This window comes from Chanodichthys erythropterus, chromosome 18 (genome assembly GCF_024489055.1).
Source record: "Chanodichthys erythropterus isolate Z2021 chromosome 18, ASM2448905v1, whole genome shotgun sequence".
NCBI classification, from domain to species: domain Eukaryota; kingdom Metazoa; phylum Chordata; class Actinopteri; order Cypriniformes; family Xenocyprididae; genus Chanodichthys; species Chanodichthys erythropterus.
The window spans coordinates 30,637,969-30,653,184 of record NC_090238.1 but is presented as its reverse complement, the minus strand read 5'-3'; the positions used below and the strand labels follow the sequence as shown (position 1 = coordinate 30,653,184).

At 35.0% G+C, this 15,216-nt stretch overlaps 1 protein-coding gene across 1 annotated transcript; it reads right to left on the bottom strand.

Annotated features, from left to right (window-relative positions):
* Nucleotides 1–7,366: 7,366 nt before the first annotated feature.
* Nucleotides 7,367–11,223, bottom strand: vcpkmt (valosin containing protein lysine (K) methyltransferase). Its single transcript, XM_067368127.1, has 5 exons — nt 10,957–11,223; nt 10,674–10,787; nt 9,319–9,391; nt 8,075–8,194; nt 7,367–7,707 (listed from the first exon to the last, which is right to left on the bottom strand). Exons 1-5 carry the CDS (start codon nt 11,211–11,213, stop codon nt 7,600–7,602), a joined length of 672 nt encoding a protein of 223 aa, XP_067224228.1. The 5' UTR covers nt 11,214–11,223; the 3' UTR covers nt 7,367–7,599.
* Nucleotides 11,224–15,216: the final 3,993 nt, after the last annotated feature.

Below are 15,216 nucleotides of genomic sequence, written 5' to 3'. Positions count from 1 at the left end.
AAGAAATGCAGTCAGTGCTTATGTCAAGCAGTTCAGTAAAGTTGCCAATATATTCAAAGATTCGAGCTTCCTGGATTAATAACTCGTGAGCTAAACGTTGTTAAAACACAAATGCAGCTACTTCCAATCATAGTAACCTAGACAAGAAGCTACAATAACCCAATTTTCCTCAAATATGCTTTATAATAAATTGGTCTCTATGAGCAGGCGGCGGAGATACACATCTGAAGGGACCGTCTGAAAAGTGGGTAACATTTTAGAATACTGATCCTTCATTAATGAATAACACAGGAACAAACGAGTAATGCATTATTAACACTCTAGTAACTATTAACTAATAATAAACTCTGATTAATAAATTAGTAAGTAATAGTGCTCAGTTGAAGGTGGTAGTTCACTATTAACTAATCAGTAACTACTGTTTTTTCATTCCTCCCAGAGAACTACTACAACTACTATATACAGGTTCATAATTAATGTGAATGATGCATAATGTATAATTAATTCTAAAGTAAAGGCCTTAATAACCCACTAGTAATGACTTAAGTATTAAGAAGGAATTACTAACTATTTGGATCAGTACTCTAAAGTGAAAAGCATGATAACTCTCTAGTAACTACTGAAGTCTTTGTAAACTTTTGATGTTTTTGTATGTTTTTGTACAGTAATTCCTTATGATATATTTGGTAACAAGTAATTACTAGTGGGTTACCATGATCTTCACTTTAGAATACTGATCCAAATAATTAGTAGTTCCTTTAGAAGGATGTAGTAACACTTAAGTAATTACTAGTGGGTTACTATGATCTTCACTTTAGAATACTGATCCAAATAATTAGTAGTTCCTTTAGAAGGATGTAGTAACACTTAAGTAATTACTAGTGGGTTACTATGATCTTCACTTTAGAATACTGATCCAAATAAGAAGTAGTTACTTTAGAGTTATATAGTAACTCTTGAGTCATTACTATCCAATACTTTACAAAAACCTCAAAAGTTTACAATAACTTCAGTAGTTACTAGAGATATCATGCTTTTCACTTTAGAATACTGATCCAAATAATTAGTAATTCCTTCTTAAGTATTTGGTAATACTTCAGTCATTACTAGTGGGTTACCAAGGCCTTTACTAGAATTAATTATACATTATTCATTATTCACATTAATTATGAACATTTATATTCTTAGTTCTCTGGGAGGTATGAAAAAAACATTAGTTAATGATTAGTTAATAGTGAACTACCACCTTTAGCTGAGCACTATTACTTACTAATTCATTCATCAGAGTTAAATGTTAGTTAATAGTAGTTACTAGAGTGTTAATAATGCATTACTCATTTGTTCCTTGTTATTCATTAATGAAGGATCAGTATTCTAAAGTGTTACCGAAAAGTGCAAAACCCAAAACCCTTTTGCTCATTTTATATTATGAAAAATACTCAATAACTCAATAACTGTAACACAGTGTACTGTCACCAAATTTAGTTCATACATCACTGCTCTCCTGCTGGTTGTACTGGAACACTTAGTTTGATAAAAAAAAAAAAAAAGCATAACTTTTATTAAATAAAATCAATAACTTCACTGTTATTAATATTAATAAAAAATATTAAATAAATTGTAATGCCATCAAATCCAGTAAGTAATTACCATGAAAAAGCTATTGTATGTAAGCTGTGTACCAACATCATTTGTGTAAAGAAGGTGCTGAAGTTTATGTGCTATTGCCAAACTATGTGTTGTAGTACCTAACCGGCAGGAGAGCAGTGATAAATGAACTAAATTTGGTGACAGTACAGTGTGTTACAGTGAAGTTATTGAGTATTTTTCATAATATAAAATGAGCAAAAGGGTTTTGGGTTTATTTAGGTATGATAGAACTGTTGCAATTATTTATTTTGACAATATAGAAAGTTAAACATGTAGGGGCGGTTTCCCGGACAGAGATTAAGCCTATCCTACAGTAAAATGGCCCTCTAAACCACAGATTAACAGCAATCTGCTCTCTCTGTCATGGTTTAAAATAGTCTTAAACTTAGTCTAGTCCAGAGTTTAATAAGCTGATTTCCTGGAGGAATACTAGAGCTACACCTGGACTAAATTGAGGCTTAACTTAAACCTACCAGGAGGCAGGTTTAACTTCAGATTAACATTGTGTTTCAAAGAAGACACATGCATTACTTTGATATATATCGATATTGATATACATGTATGTGTGTATATATATATATATATATATATATATATATATATATATATATATATATATATATATATATATATATATATATATATATATATATATATTGATGCTGTTCACTTTATTTAAACAATTTATTTTGATTTAACACCATTGTTTCTGTGTTTCTGGTTCAAATGATTTAAAAGAACTGTCTCTTGTTTACTAAAGTTTTTTTATTATTATTGCAGTCTTTTACTGCTGCCATTGTTTTCATTTGGATTTGCTTCTCAGTTCCATGCAATTTTAAGCTTTTCTTGCTCATTCCATGTTTTACAGGCAACCCTTCTCAGTTGGTTTTAAATTAATCTAGTTTATTTTAATTTAGGACTCCATAGTCCAGGTTTTATTCATCTGTACTTAACCTGTGTTTCAGATGCCATTTTTAAGCCACGATTAACTATTCTTGAAAAAAAAAAAGGAAAAAAAAAATCATGAAGTGGTTAATTTTGTTTAAAAATCTTGGTGGAGATGGTGAGGGGGCCTTTTACCCCACACATGGCCTATCCTGGCTTAATTTAATTTTTTTTTAAATTAACTTATTTTATTTTTTTATTATTTAGTGGCGGAAACGGGCTTCCATAGCTGGCCCCTGCCCAACCCTATGAAAAAAGCCTGGCTCCGCCACTGACGGTAGGAGGCGCTGTTATACATTTTCTGAAAGAGTACAGATCTGAGAGGCAGCAGAAATAAGCGAGAGGAGCATTTCTTATGCACATGTAAAAAGAACGTGATCATTAAACATAAAACAGCATATAAATCAAAACTACCTAATGTTACTAAATTAAATATCGAGGCTTTTTGAAAGAAAATTGGGCAGTGGTGATAAAAGAGAATGGACAAAACCACGATTTTCTCAGATTTTTGTTCAAAATGTTGCTTTTTTAAAGAACTTAAGCCTATCCACATTCAAGTGTTTATAAAGAATCCATAAGGCTAGTATACAATGTTTTTGTTTGTTTGTTTAAAAGCAGAGCCTATTGTATGTTGAGATATTCACACAACAAAATATTCTTAAAGTTTTGTGAAACTGATCAAAAATGCTGCCGCTGGCTGGCAACTTACAAGTATACTCGCAGTATAAAACTACTGAGTATACTTCAAAGTGTACTTTTGTAAACTGCGTTTTAGTTTTTATAAACTAAAAAGTGCTACAATTATAAAAGTACTTAATTATACTTTTTATACACTAAAAAGTAGGCCAATTTAGTCCCAAGTAGTATTTAAAGGTACAATATGTAACATTTTTGCAGTAAAATATCCAAAAACCACTAGGCTAGTGTTATATATTTTGTCCAGCTGATTACAAACAATATCTCTAATGTTTTCAACTACTTGTAAATCATGAGAAAATTTCCCATTCTAAACAGTGACACGGGGCAGTGCAGTCGCCTGTCAATGACGTCAGTTACCTTTGTTACCGCCTTTACTGACGTAGAAACCACATGACAACAGTGCCGTGGACAAATGCGGAAGTAGTGTCTAGCGTCCAGAACACCACTAGCTTGCTACAAGCAGTTCCTTATTTACTTCTTGCACGTTTTATGGTGGATTGTGTTGCTTATTTATGGAACATAATTACTGTTTACCATCTGCCGCTGGTTCTGTCGACAAGGACAGCTCCCGTAAACTCATGACCGGAAAAGCGGAAGCGGCGCCGGCGACTGTGTCATAATAAAAGTCCCGCTGCTCGTGAGGCGTGTGTTGATCAATCGCTCCAGCTCCTCGTTCAGCTCCCGCAACACTCGGTCCTGCTCTGCTTCATACTACAGTAACGTTAATAATCGCATCCACGAACATGAGTTCTTCCAGACTCCAATCCCTATTCTTTTGCACCGTCTGTTGAGATGGAGACCAATGCTGCGTTCCAATTCGCCTACTTATACTACTTATAGTATGTACTCTTTCTGTGAACAAAAAGTACTTTTGCGAGTGTAGTAAAAGAGTAGACAAGCTTTGGGACATACTAACACGTCATACAATCGCGTCTTTCCTCTCTGTCGCATCCTGTCACCGTAAACTGGCCTGTCAATCATCTTACATCCTCCACATTTCATTTAGTTAATTTCCTACCGTATCAGAGTGAAATGCAGCACGTTGATCTGCAGTCGCGAGTCTTTCATGTGGAGAACTGTCCTCATATTAATGCATAATAATGCATTTAAAAGTTAATGGCCATTCGGATCTTTATAAAAGTCCACATTGGTATTTGCAGATGAAAAATAACACGGGTAACATTAAATATATATTTTCGATCAGGTTAAACTGATTATTATGGTGCGTTCAAGTCCTCTTGGGAAGTTCGTATTTACGAGGTGGGAAGTCGTGTGTACGACGGTAGGTGCGTTCAAGTCACTTTCCTCGGAGTATAATGGCGGTGTGCCTTCTCTAAATGAATTACACAAAATAACACTTGTGTGCATTAGTTGTATGTTGTTTTTTTATGTTTTTTAATTCATTTATGAAGCCATTGTAAACTTTATTGTTACATAATACATTTTTATACTGTGATGCTATCATATTTTTTGCTGGGAATCAGCTTACTTCGTTGTAAATAGAAAAGCCTGACAATGTCACTGCTAAATACCTGCAGGTATTGTGGTATTTCGCTATGTTTCTGACTGACACGCCCCCAACTCGTACAGATCGGAGCTTAAAGAAAATTACGAGCTTCCCACTGGTATTTACAACATTATGGTGGCGTTCATGTCGGTTCTGCTCGTAAATACGATCTTTCCGACATGACTTGAACGCACCATTAGTCACTCAAATCTCTCAGCGTCGATCGCGTATATCCGCCATGTTTTGTAGTTTTTTTACACTTTATACTCGTGTTTGTAGTTCTGAACTGAATCCTCGTCAAAATGCGCAATGGGTTGTGGGCAATATTAGCCTCTATAGTGTGCACGGATCCACACTTCGAAAATCTACCGGAAATAGTAGACTATCCGGGGACTTTTGGCATACTCTTTTCAACATAATATGCTTTGGGACACACTGACTGCGTCCCAATTCGCATACTATGCATCCTAAATAGTATTCGAAAAAAGAATTAGTATGTCCCAAATCGTAGTATGTTGAAATGAGTATTCCAAAGATACCCGGATGGTGTACTTTTTCCGGTTAGAATTCGAAGTGCAGATCCGTGCACACTTCTAACGGCTAATATTGCCCATAACACATTGCGCTGTGGACGAGGATTCGATTAGAACTACAAATACGAATAAAAAGTGTTTAAAAACTACAAACATGACGGACGTGCGAGGTACGACGGTTAAGATAAAGTGGCTTGAATGATTAATAAGCAGTGTCTAACCTGACAAAAAGATATTTATTAAATGTTATCCACATTATATTTCATCTGCAACAGCATTGTGAACTTTTATAACGATGTGTTTGGTCATTAACTTTTAAATGCATCATTATGCAAAGATGAGGAGAGTTCTCTGCATGAAAGACCCATGACTGGCAGATCAACGTGCGACTACATTTCTCTCCGAAACAGTAGGAAAATAAATTTAATTAAATGTGGAGGATTTTAACTGTGACATGATGATTGACACGGTAGTTTAAACAGTTACAGGTTGAGTAACTAAGCAACAGAACGTCCGTTAAAGACGCAGTTATGACGAGGTAGTATGTCCCAAAACTTGCATACTCTTCTACTACACACTCAAAAGTATGTACTTTTTCTTTACAAAAAGAGTACATACTTTTAGGACGTAGTATAAGTAGGCGAATTGGGACGCAGCAACTTATTTTAATCTCACATACTATTTAGGATGGATAGTATGGACATTGGAACGCAGGGCACATGTCCCAAGTTTCCGCTCTAAAACTTGGCGTCATGAAACTACGCCTTTGTTTTGAATAGGCTTCTAGCGACCTCTAGCGGAAAAAAACAATATCACAGATTGTACCTTTAATTGGTACACTTACAAGAATACTACTAGTTCATTGATATGAGTATACTTACCACATAAAGTATACTTATAGGATTAGTTCATGCACTTTCAAATAAAATTTTCCTGATAATTTACTCACCCCCATGTCATCTAAGATGCCCATGTCCACCTTTCTTCAGTCGAAAAGGTATTTGGTAAAAACATTCCAGGATTATTCTCCTTAATATAGCAAAATTCAGTGGCCTCCAAACGGTTGAAGGTCTAAGTTTAGGTTGAAAGTTTAGTAAGAATTAACTTGGGGTAATATAAGCATCCTATTTTAACTGGGCTTCCACTTCAGGTCATGGCCAAGTATGTTCACAATTTAATAAAACAGTGGTGTTTATCTCTTGCAGTTATGAGATGAACTTGCGGCATTGTGTCTATGGGCCAAATCACTGCCATGCTTTTATACAGCTATATCATACTCCTGCTTATGTGATATAGAGCATATAAAATTGCTCTAACAAAATACATCAGTTCACAAATGGGAATGAGAATGTATGGATACTGAAGCTTAATAAATTGGATTAGAACATGGACTAGAAGACATCTGACCTAATTTGCCATTAAGAAAAGTGTTGGACTTTTAAAAGCTATGAAATGTAATCTGATGGCACAATGATGTGACATTTAATTCTGTGCAGACTTACCTTGAAAACCCCTGTCATTGTATATGCATGGCCTTGAACAATGCCATCGGGTATTGATGCTGTGTTTGCAGATGTATCCTGATAATGTATTAAAACATTTTTAAAATATATATATTTTTTGTCCCGAGACTTCCACAGACGATATATGAACTTTTAGACCACTTCTATTATTGATTGCTATCAGGATGTGAAGAGAGTTTTAACAAGTATAACAAAAAGTGTTTATAAAATGCCTACCCTACTTTTAACTCTGGACACCGAATGTTAGTAAAACAATTAATGTTGTTTGTATAACAAAGAATGAATAAAGAAATTCAATTCTCAATCATGTTCCCACTGGAGACTTTATATGAGCCCATAAACCACTAAATCCAGTCCATGATTTATTTTAAATAAACATCTAGTTTATATTTGGTTTAGAAGAGGGGAAACCATTTAGGATCAAGTGGTCTGAAGTAGAATCCTTTGAACAATCATAATTATTAGTATATGGGCAACTTCCTTATATTTAGTTATTATAAATCACACTCAGTATAACATTCTCTGAATTGGTGTGTAAAAAAAAAAACACACCTGAGATTTATTGCCAGTTTAACAGTGCACAATGCACAAAACCATTCACTTTCAACTTTTTTGTCTGAAAACACACTTAGGCTCACATTAAGGCCAAACTTCCAGACCACATAAAATGCACTTATATATATATAGGTATTGCAAACAAATTGAATCACAAACATACACAACACATCCTCGTAAATGGCATTCAGTCGACTCTTCGTCGCAGGTGGAGAATGTGAATGTCAGGACTATTGAACTCGGGGTCTTGTTTCTCAGGTGGGATCTCCTCTGACTGGAACTCTTGCAGAAGTAGCTATGAAACAGTGTATTAGATGAGGAATTAGACAATAACACATCTAGCCTGACAAGAAAAATTTATTTGACTTTTTATTCATGCAAAAACATGGTGTTTGAACATAAATGTGTCAGCAGTGTATAAACAACCAGCCTATAATAGTCAATTAGGAAATAGTCATTTGGGAATGGTGTACTAAATGATCTGTGGGGTATTTTGAGCAGAAACTTCGGACACATTCTCGCATATTACATTTTGTAAAAAGGGGCATAATAGGTCCCCTTTAATAAATAATCTACTGGTCTAATGCACTCTCATAGTAGTGTGCCACTAAATTTGACAATGTATAGGTGTAATATAAGCTTTTATAGTTTATTTCTCTCACCTCAAAGAATCTCTTCTCTATCTCAGGATTGACACCAACAGTGCGCTGCTCATAGCAACAGATGATGCAGGTCTCTGGTCCAGCCAACAGTTTCAGAGTCTCCACTAGTGGCTCCACAGACTGTGGAATATAAAACACAGAGGCTATTAAACCTAGTACTGTTAACTGTTCTGAACTGTAAAGCTAACTATTGCTGTACGAGTTACAAATGTTTTGGATCTAAAAAGAAATATATATATATATATATATATATATATATATATATATATACAGTACAGTCCAAAAGTTTGGAACCACTAAGATTTTTTATGTTTTTAAAAGAAGTTTCGTCTGCTCACCAAGGCTACATTTATTTAATTAAAATACAGTAAAAACAGTAATATTGTGAAATATTATTACAATTTAAAATAACCGTTTTCTATTCGAATATATTTCACAAAGTAATTTATTCCTGTGATGGCAAAGCTGAATTTTCAGCATCATTACTCCAGTCTTCAGTGTCACATGATCCTTCAGAAATCATTCTAATATGCTGATCTGCTGCTCAAGAAACATTTAATGTGTACAATTGTACAAAATATTTGTGTACAATATTTTTTTTCAGGATTATTTGATGAATAGAAAGTTCAAAAGAACAGTGTTTATCTGAAATCTAATCTTTTGTAACATTATAAATGTCTTTACTGCCACTTTTGATTGATTTAATGCATCCTTGCTGAATAAAAGTATTAATTTCTTTAATTTCTTTTCAAAAAAATAAAAATAAAAATTCTTACTGACCCCAAACTTTTGAACGGTAGTGTATAATGCTACAGAAGCTTTGTATTTCAGATAAATGCTGTTCTTTTGAACTTTCTATTCATCAAGGAATCCTGAAAAAAAAAAGTACACAACTGTTTCCAACATTGAAAATAATCATACATTTTTATTGAGCAGCAAGTCAGCATATTAGAATGATTTCTGAAGGATCATGTGACACTGAAGACTGGAGTAACGATGCTGAAAATTCAGCTTTGCATCACAGGAATAAATTACTTTGTCAAATATATTTAAATAGTACACAGTTATTTTAAATTGTAATAATATTTCACAATATTACTGTTTTTTACTGTATTTTTACTTAAATAAATGTAGCCTTGGTGAGCAGACGAAACTTCTTTTAAAAACATTAAAAATCTTAGTTGTTCCAAACTTTTGGACTGCACTGTGTAATATATATATATATATATATATATGTACAGTACCTGCTCATAGTAGATACAATCAGCCATCAGAATATAATCAGGATGAGGTAGAAAATCTTCAACATTTCCTCCCCTTTTAAAAGGAAAATAAGGAAAAGTTTCATTAGTCATTTTAATGAAATGAAAACCTTTCATTGTCAGGATAAAAAAAAAAGAATTAAAAAAAAGTTGTGTGTGTGTGTGTTCCACCATTGAAAGCAAGTCATAAAGGTTTGGAATGAAATAAGGGTGAATAAATGATCACAGAATTTTTAATTTTGGGTGCACTATGGTCATGCGGTCACGATTACTATCATGTGGGGGTGACCCACTTTATTTGAAAGAAAACTTTGGTAACACTACTTAAAACCTTTACGTATAATGCATCATAAAGGTATTCATAAATGTACTTTATAATACATTATACCTTTTCGTAAATAATTGTAACCAAAGTTAAAATGCATTATAATATTCACATATTCCTTGTTACGGAACACAAATTAAGATATTTTTGATGAAATCCAATGACTCAGTGAGGCCTGCATTGCCAGTTAACGATGTTAGGATCCAGAATCCTCAGGATCCAGAAAGCTACTAAAGACATATTTAAAACCATTAATGTGACTACAGTGGTTCAACCGTAATATTATAAAGCAACGAGAATACTTTTGTTCACCAAAAAAAACAAAATAAAAGACTTTTCAACAATATCTAGTGACGACCAATTTCAAAACACTACTTCGAAACTTTATGATTCTTTTGTTTCGAATCAGTGATTAGGATTGTGTATCAAACTGGCAAACTGCTGAAATCACCTGACTTTGGCACTCCGAACAACCGAAACAAAAGATTTGTAAAGCTTCAAAGCAGTGTTTTAAAATCAGCCGTCACTACATATTGTTGAAAAGTCCTTATTTTGTTTTTTGGCACACTAAAAGAATTCTCGTTGCTTTATAATATTAAGGTAGAACCACTGTACTCACATGATTTAAATATGTTTTGAGTACCTTTCTGGATCTTGAGAAGTTCACATTGCTGGCAACGGAGGCCTCACTGAGTCATTGGATTTCATCAACAATATCTTAATTTGTGTTCTGAAGATGAACAAAGGTCTTACAGGTGTGGAACGACATGAGGGTGAGTAATAAATAATATAATTGTCATTTTTGGGGGGAAATAACCCTTTAAAATACTTTTATAATGCATTATACATAAAGACTTTAAGTAAAGTAAAGTTTAAAAGAGTTTATTAATTTATTTAGGTGTAAAACATTTATTTAGTGAACCTTGAATGTAATGAATAAGTAGGTTTCATAGCTAAGAATGGAAACACACCCCTCCCAAAAAGATCCTGTAGGATGAAATGTAGTACAAACCATTTCAGTACCTTGGCTGTGATTGAGCCTGTACGGATGAGTTGCTGATTTTTCTCAATGTTCAGCTTAAGGAGAGGCTGCAGGTCCTCTAGATCTGTCACTGTGACATTTGCCCTAAGAGTGCACACATTACTCAGGTTAAAAACCAGCCAAAATACTTTTAATTGAACAATATTTGTGCATAATACTTATTATCAGAACAAAGAATCGTTAATAAAGATCCTACAACTTTCAGTACATAATAAATACATTTTCTTCATATGAAACAGCATTCATAACTCACCCCAGAGTTGCAGCCACGAGACCAACTACTCCTGTTCCTGCGCCCAGTTCAATAATGTTCTTGGAGAACCACGTACTGATACCAGACTGAATACTGCAAAATTGTTCCGTTTCGAGGTATTTTGACAGGACAATAGCAGCGTCCCATACTACACAACCCACGTCCCCTTTGCTGCACTGATACATTCTTAACACAGACCCGTCATTCTTTTCTATTTCTCTAACAAAATAATGTTCAGAATCCTCGTCAGTCGCCATGTTCTTTGAACACAAGATTCTACGTCACGCATCTACGTGACGTCTGATTCGCGACTCGTTCTTTTGAACCGATTCTTTTTTCAGTGATGGACTCGAATCGTTTGAATATTTATTGGTAGGCTGTTCCTGGGCTGTTTATGTGATGTTGCTATTTTATTGGCTATGCGTAAGTCTTTTAGTTGAACTGGCATTCAAGTGGTTTTCAACTTTTTCACCGTCACAGAATTAGTAAACACTTTCCGTATGTGATAAAGAATGTCTTTCAGCCTGACATCTAAAAAATCCAACATTTATAAACAGAAAATTGAAATACAAAGAACGTTAGCTAATCTAGTTAGTTGTCTTTTGGAAGCCAATCACGTTTTCAAGTTGCCATAAAGACCCGACTGATGTCAAAATATTGTATTATTATGTCGTGAATTTGAAATGGCTTACTGTTATTATTTATCTGAGTACGTTAATTGTATTGTTTATTAGGCTAATTGTTCAATTGTAGCTTAAAGACTTAATAAATAACAGATTAAACTTAATTGAGTTCATTGCCAATCACATGAGTGTTTGTGTACAAGAGTTTCCGTACCATTTTGATTGCTTGATCAGTAGTTGTTCATATCGCTTCCGTTTCCCCCAGATGCAGTGTTTAAGTTTTCACATACGTACATAATGTTAAAGGTGCAAGAATTTTGCAGTAAAATATCCAAAAACCACTAGGCAAATGTTATATATTGGTGAGGAGTCGCCTGTCAATTGCGTCATACCCGCGTTACCCTCGGTTTCCGGCTTTATTTTGTAGAAATCATGGAAACACCAAAGACGCTTTAATATATTACATGTTTTAATAGACAAGGGAACAACTGTTTTGATATATTTATAGACAGAAAACTAATTATTGTTCTATAGCTCAACACGTTTAGTCTTATTGTTTAAATCTAATTTTCTTGATTTTTTGCGAGTACCATGCCTCAGAGAAATTTTGTGTGTAGCTAACATAGCTTACTCAGATGCAGCTTTATTTTTAGTAAAAGTAATACAACATTTTTTTCCATCATACAATACGTTTTAAAATTAATTGCATGCCATTTATCAACACAAGCCATCCAGCATTTAATGATATTCTAAAATCGATCTTACTACAGTGTGCAACAAGTGTCTCACAACAGCCGCCGAGCGAACGCACAGAGTAACGTTATAACATAATTTCAACACACTCAAATGTATCTAATATGATAAACAGAGCTCTGTTACCCATAGACTGTAAAAAGGTGTTACCTCATACTCATAACCGGAAAAGTGAAAGCAGCTCCGGCGACTGTGTCATAATAAAAGTTCCGCTGCTCGCGGCGTGCGTTGATCAATCGCTCCAGCTCCTCGTTCAGCTCCAACACTCGGTCCTGCTCTGCTTCATACTACAGTAATTATCGCATACATGAACATGATTTGTACCCGAGTCCTATCCCTATTCTTTTGCACCGTCCGTTGAGATGGAGACCACATGTCCCAAGATTCCACTCTAAAACTTGGCATCATCAAGCTACGCCTTTGTTTTGAATAGGCTTCTAGCGACCTCTAGCAGCCAAAATTATTACATATTGTACTTTTAATGCATCTTTGTGACACATAACCCACATTTGTTTGATGTGTTCGTTGTTAGTGATGCACTATTATACAGTTTTGTGCTGCGTTCTTCCTAACATGGTGGTTTTATATGATGCCACTAGATGGCGGTGCAGACTCATTCACACAGGTTTGTGGCCTATATGATGACAGAATTGTCAGCTTATATTTACTGTACATATGTAAAATGGAGTAATTTAGTTTAAAATTTGCTATGACCAAAAAATAAGCTGTATTTAACTCAACTACACTGTGCTCATATTCAGAGAAAATGGAATATGTAAATGGTATATCAAATTCAAGTGTCTCTTCCAGAATCTTCACATGGGACTTTGGTGTGGAAGTAGGACCCTGAATTCTTCCTGATGAGGTCCAGACATTTTGGTGGTCCATTCTGACTGACATACGTAAAGAGAGCACTCAAATTTGGTAAACGTAAGCTCAATCATAGATTTTCAATCGCCTGGCTGCTGAGAAGAGACTGGCAGGATCTCTGTGCATCTAGAATAGCATTTAATCTGATATTTACAAAGTAGCTAATGGCATTTATTGTTTACAAAGATCAACTGCTGTTTTCTCTCATGGTCAGCAGGGTAATAGCATGAGGTAAACAGTTCCCCACTGAGCTGTCTGCTGTGCTTACAATATACCAGTGGTCTCCACACATCATTACTGAAGTAGCCCATACTTGCCTGCTGACAGTCCTTTTAGGGTTACAGAATGGCAGGAGAGCTCAGCAAGGCATTTTTCAGTCTTTAAAAAGCCACATCTTGGCATGACCCTAGATTGTTAGAAGATTGTATGGCTGTCCCTACTGTGGCTTTTCAAGAACAATATTCGCCTTTATTTCCCAAACGTCTTCCTGGAGCCCCACGAACCCTTCACATTTTGTATGTCTCTGTATTCACAACATAGGCAGAGGGTGAACCAACTCTTGGGTTAGGCTAGATGCAATTCCTCCATAAAAACACAGAGTCATGAAATAGTTACGTGTCGGCTATCAGCAACCTGCACATCGAAGCATAAATGGAAAAAAAAATGTTATATCTTCAAATTCTGAATTAGGCCTATATCGCCTAGAAAGCATGCATAAAAGCACTCCCTTTACAATCACAAAGCTCTGCTAATCGATTAAGCTCACTGTATCTCATTTGGCCTACATAATAACTATATTTTTTGTTATAAGTTAAATCATAACAACAGGAATTGAGTGTGCAGATCTCAGCACTGGACAAAAACTCATGCGTTCAAGAAATCATCAGATATGTTTGTGATTGGCTACATTGCTCAATGCTGCAAAGTACGATGTTAGAAAAACCTGTTTATATTAGTTTCAATGCTCTCAAGAGCACAATCGCCAAACCTGTTCATGTTTATCAGTTTATGATGAGACTGAGAGCATTAGTGAGAGTGCAGAATTCAGTCAGAATTCAGAGTTCAGCTCGCACACTGAAGAAAACTCCGGCGTAATCTGAACACCTCTGATTGGCCATTGCAATTGTAAGCTCAACAGAATCATGTGTGACTGGTTATAGTGTGCAATGCTGTAAAACACATAAAAAGTATAATGCAACATGAGCAGATCTATATTACAGGATTAGTTCACCCAAAAATGAAAATAATATCATTTAATAATGTCAAAACTGCTTCAGGAAGCTTCGGAGTGTTATGATTCTTCTGTGTCAATCATGATTCGGATTGCGTGTCACACTGCTGAAATCACGTGACTTTGGAGCTCCGAACCGCTGATTCGACACGCTGATTCATAACGCTCTGAAGCTTCATGAAGCAGTGTTTTGAAATCGGCTATCACTATATATATTAATATTGAACTACTGTACTCACATGAACTGATTTAAATATGTTTAAGTACCTTTATGGATCTTGAGAGAGGAAATGTCATTGCTCCCTATGCAGGCCTCACGGAGCCATCGGATTTCAACAAAAATATCTAAATTTGCGTTCCGAAGATTAACGAAGGTCTTACGGGTGTGTAAGACCCATTTTTTCATTTTTGGGTGAACTAACCCTTTAAAAAGGTGCCGTAGAATATCTTTTTAAAAGATGTAATATAAGTCTAAGGTGTCCCCTGAATGTGTCTGTGAAGTTTCAACTCAAAATACCCCATAGATTTTTTTTTTATTCATTTTTTTAACTGCCTATTTTGGGGCATTAAATATACGCTAATTCAGGCTGTGCGGCCCCTTTAAATTCTCGTGCTCCCCCGCCCCCGAAGATCGCGCTTACCTTAAACAGCATAAACAAAGTTCACACAGATCATATCATCCTCAAAATGGATCTTTACAAAGTGTTCGTCATGCAGCATGTCTAATCGCATAAGTACAGTATTTATTTGGATGTTTACATTTGATTCTGAATGAGTTTGATA

Bases quoted from the DNA above. Each gene is read 5' to 3' on its own strand.
- vcpkmt (XM_067368127.1), bottom strand. From the start codon at position 11,213: ATGGCGACTGACGAGGATTCTGAACATTATTTTGTTAGAGAAATAGAA. The intron at 9,392-10,673 runs GTTTGTACTACA...TCCTTTTAAAAG, and splicing joins ACAGCCAAGGTACTGAAATG to GGGAGGAAATGTTGAAGATT. The intron at 7,708-8,074 runs GTGAGAGAAATA...ACTGTTTCATAG, and splicing joins TAGAGAAGAGATTCTTTGAG to CTACTTCTGCAAGAGTTCCA.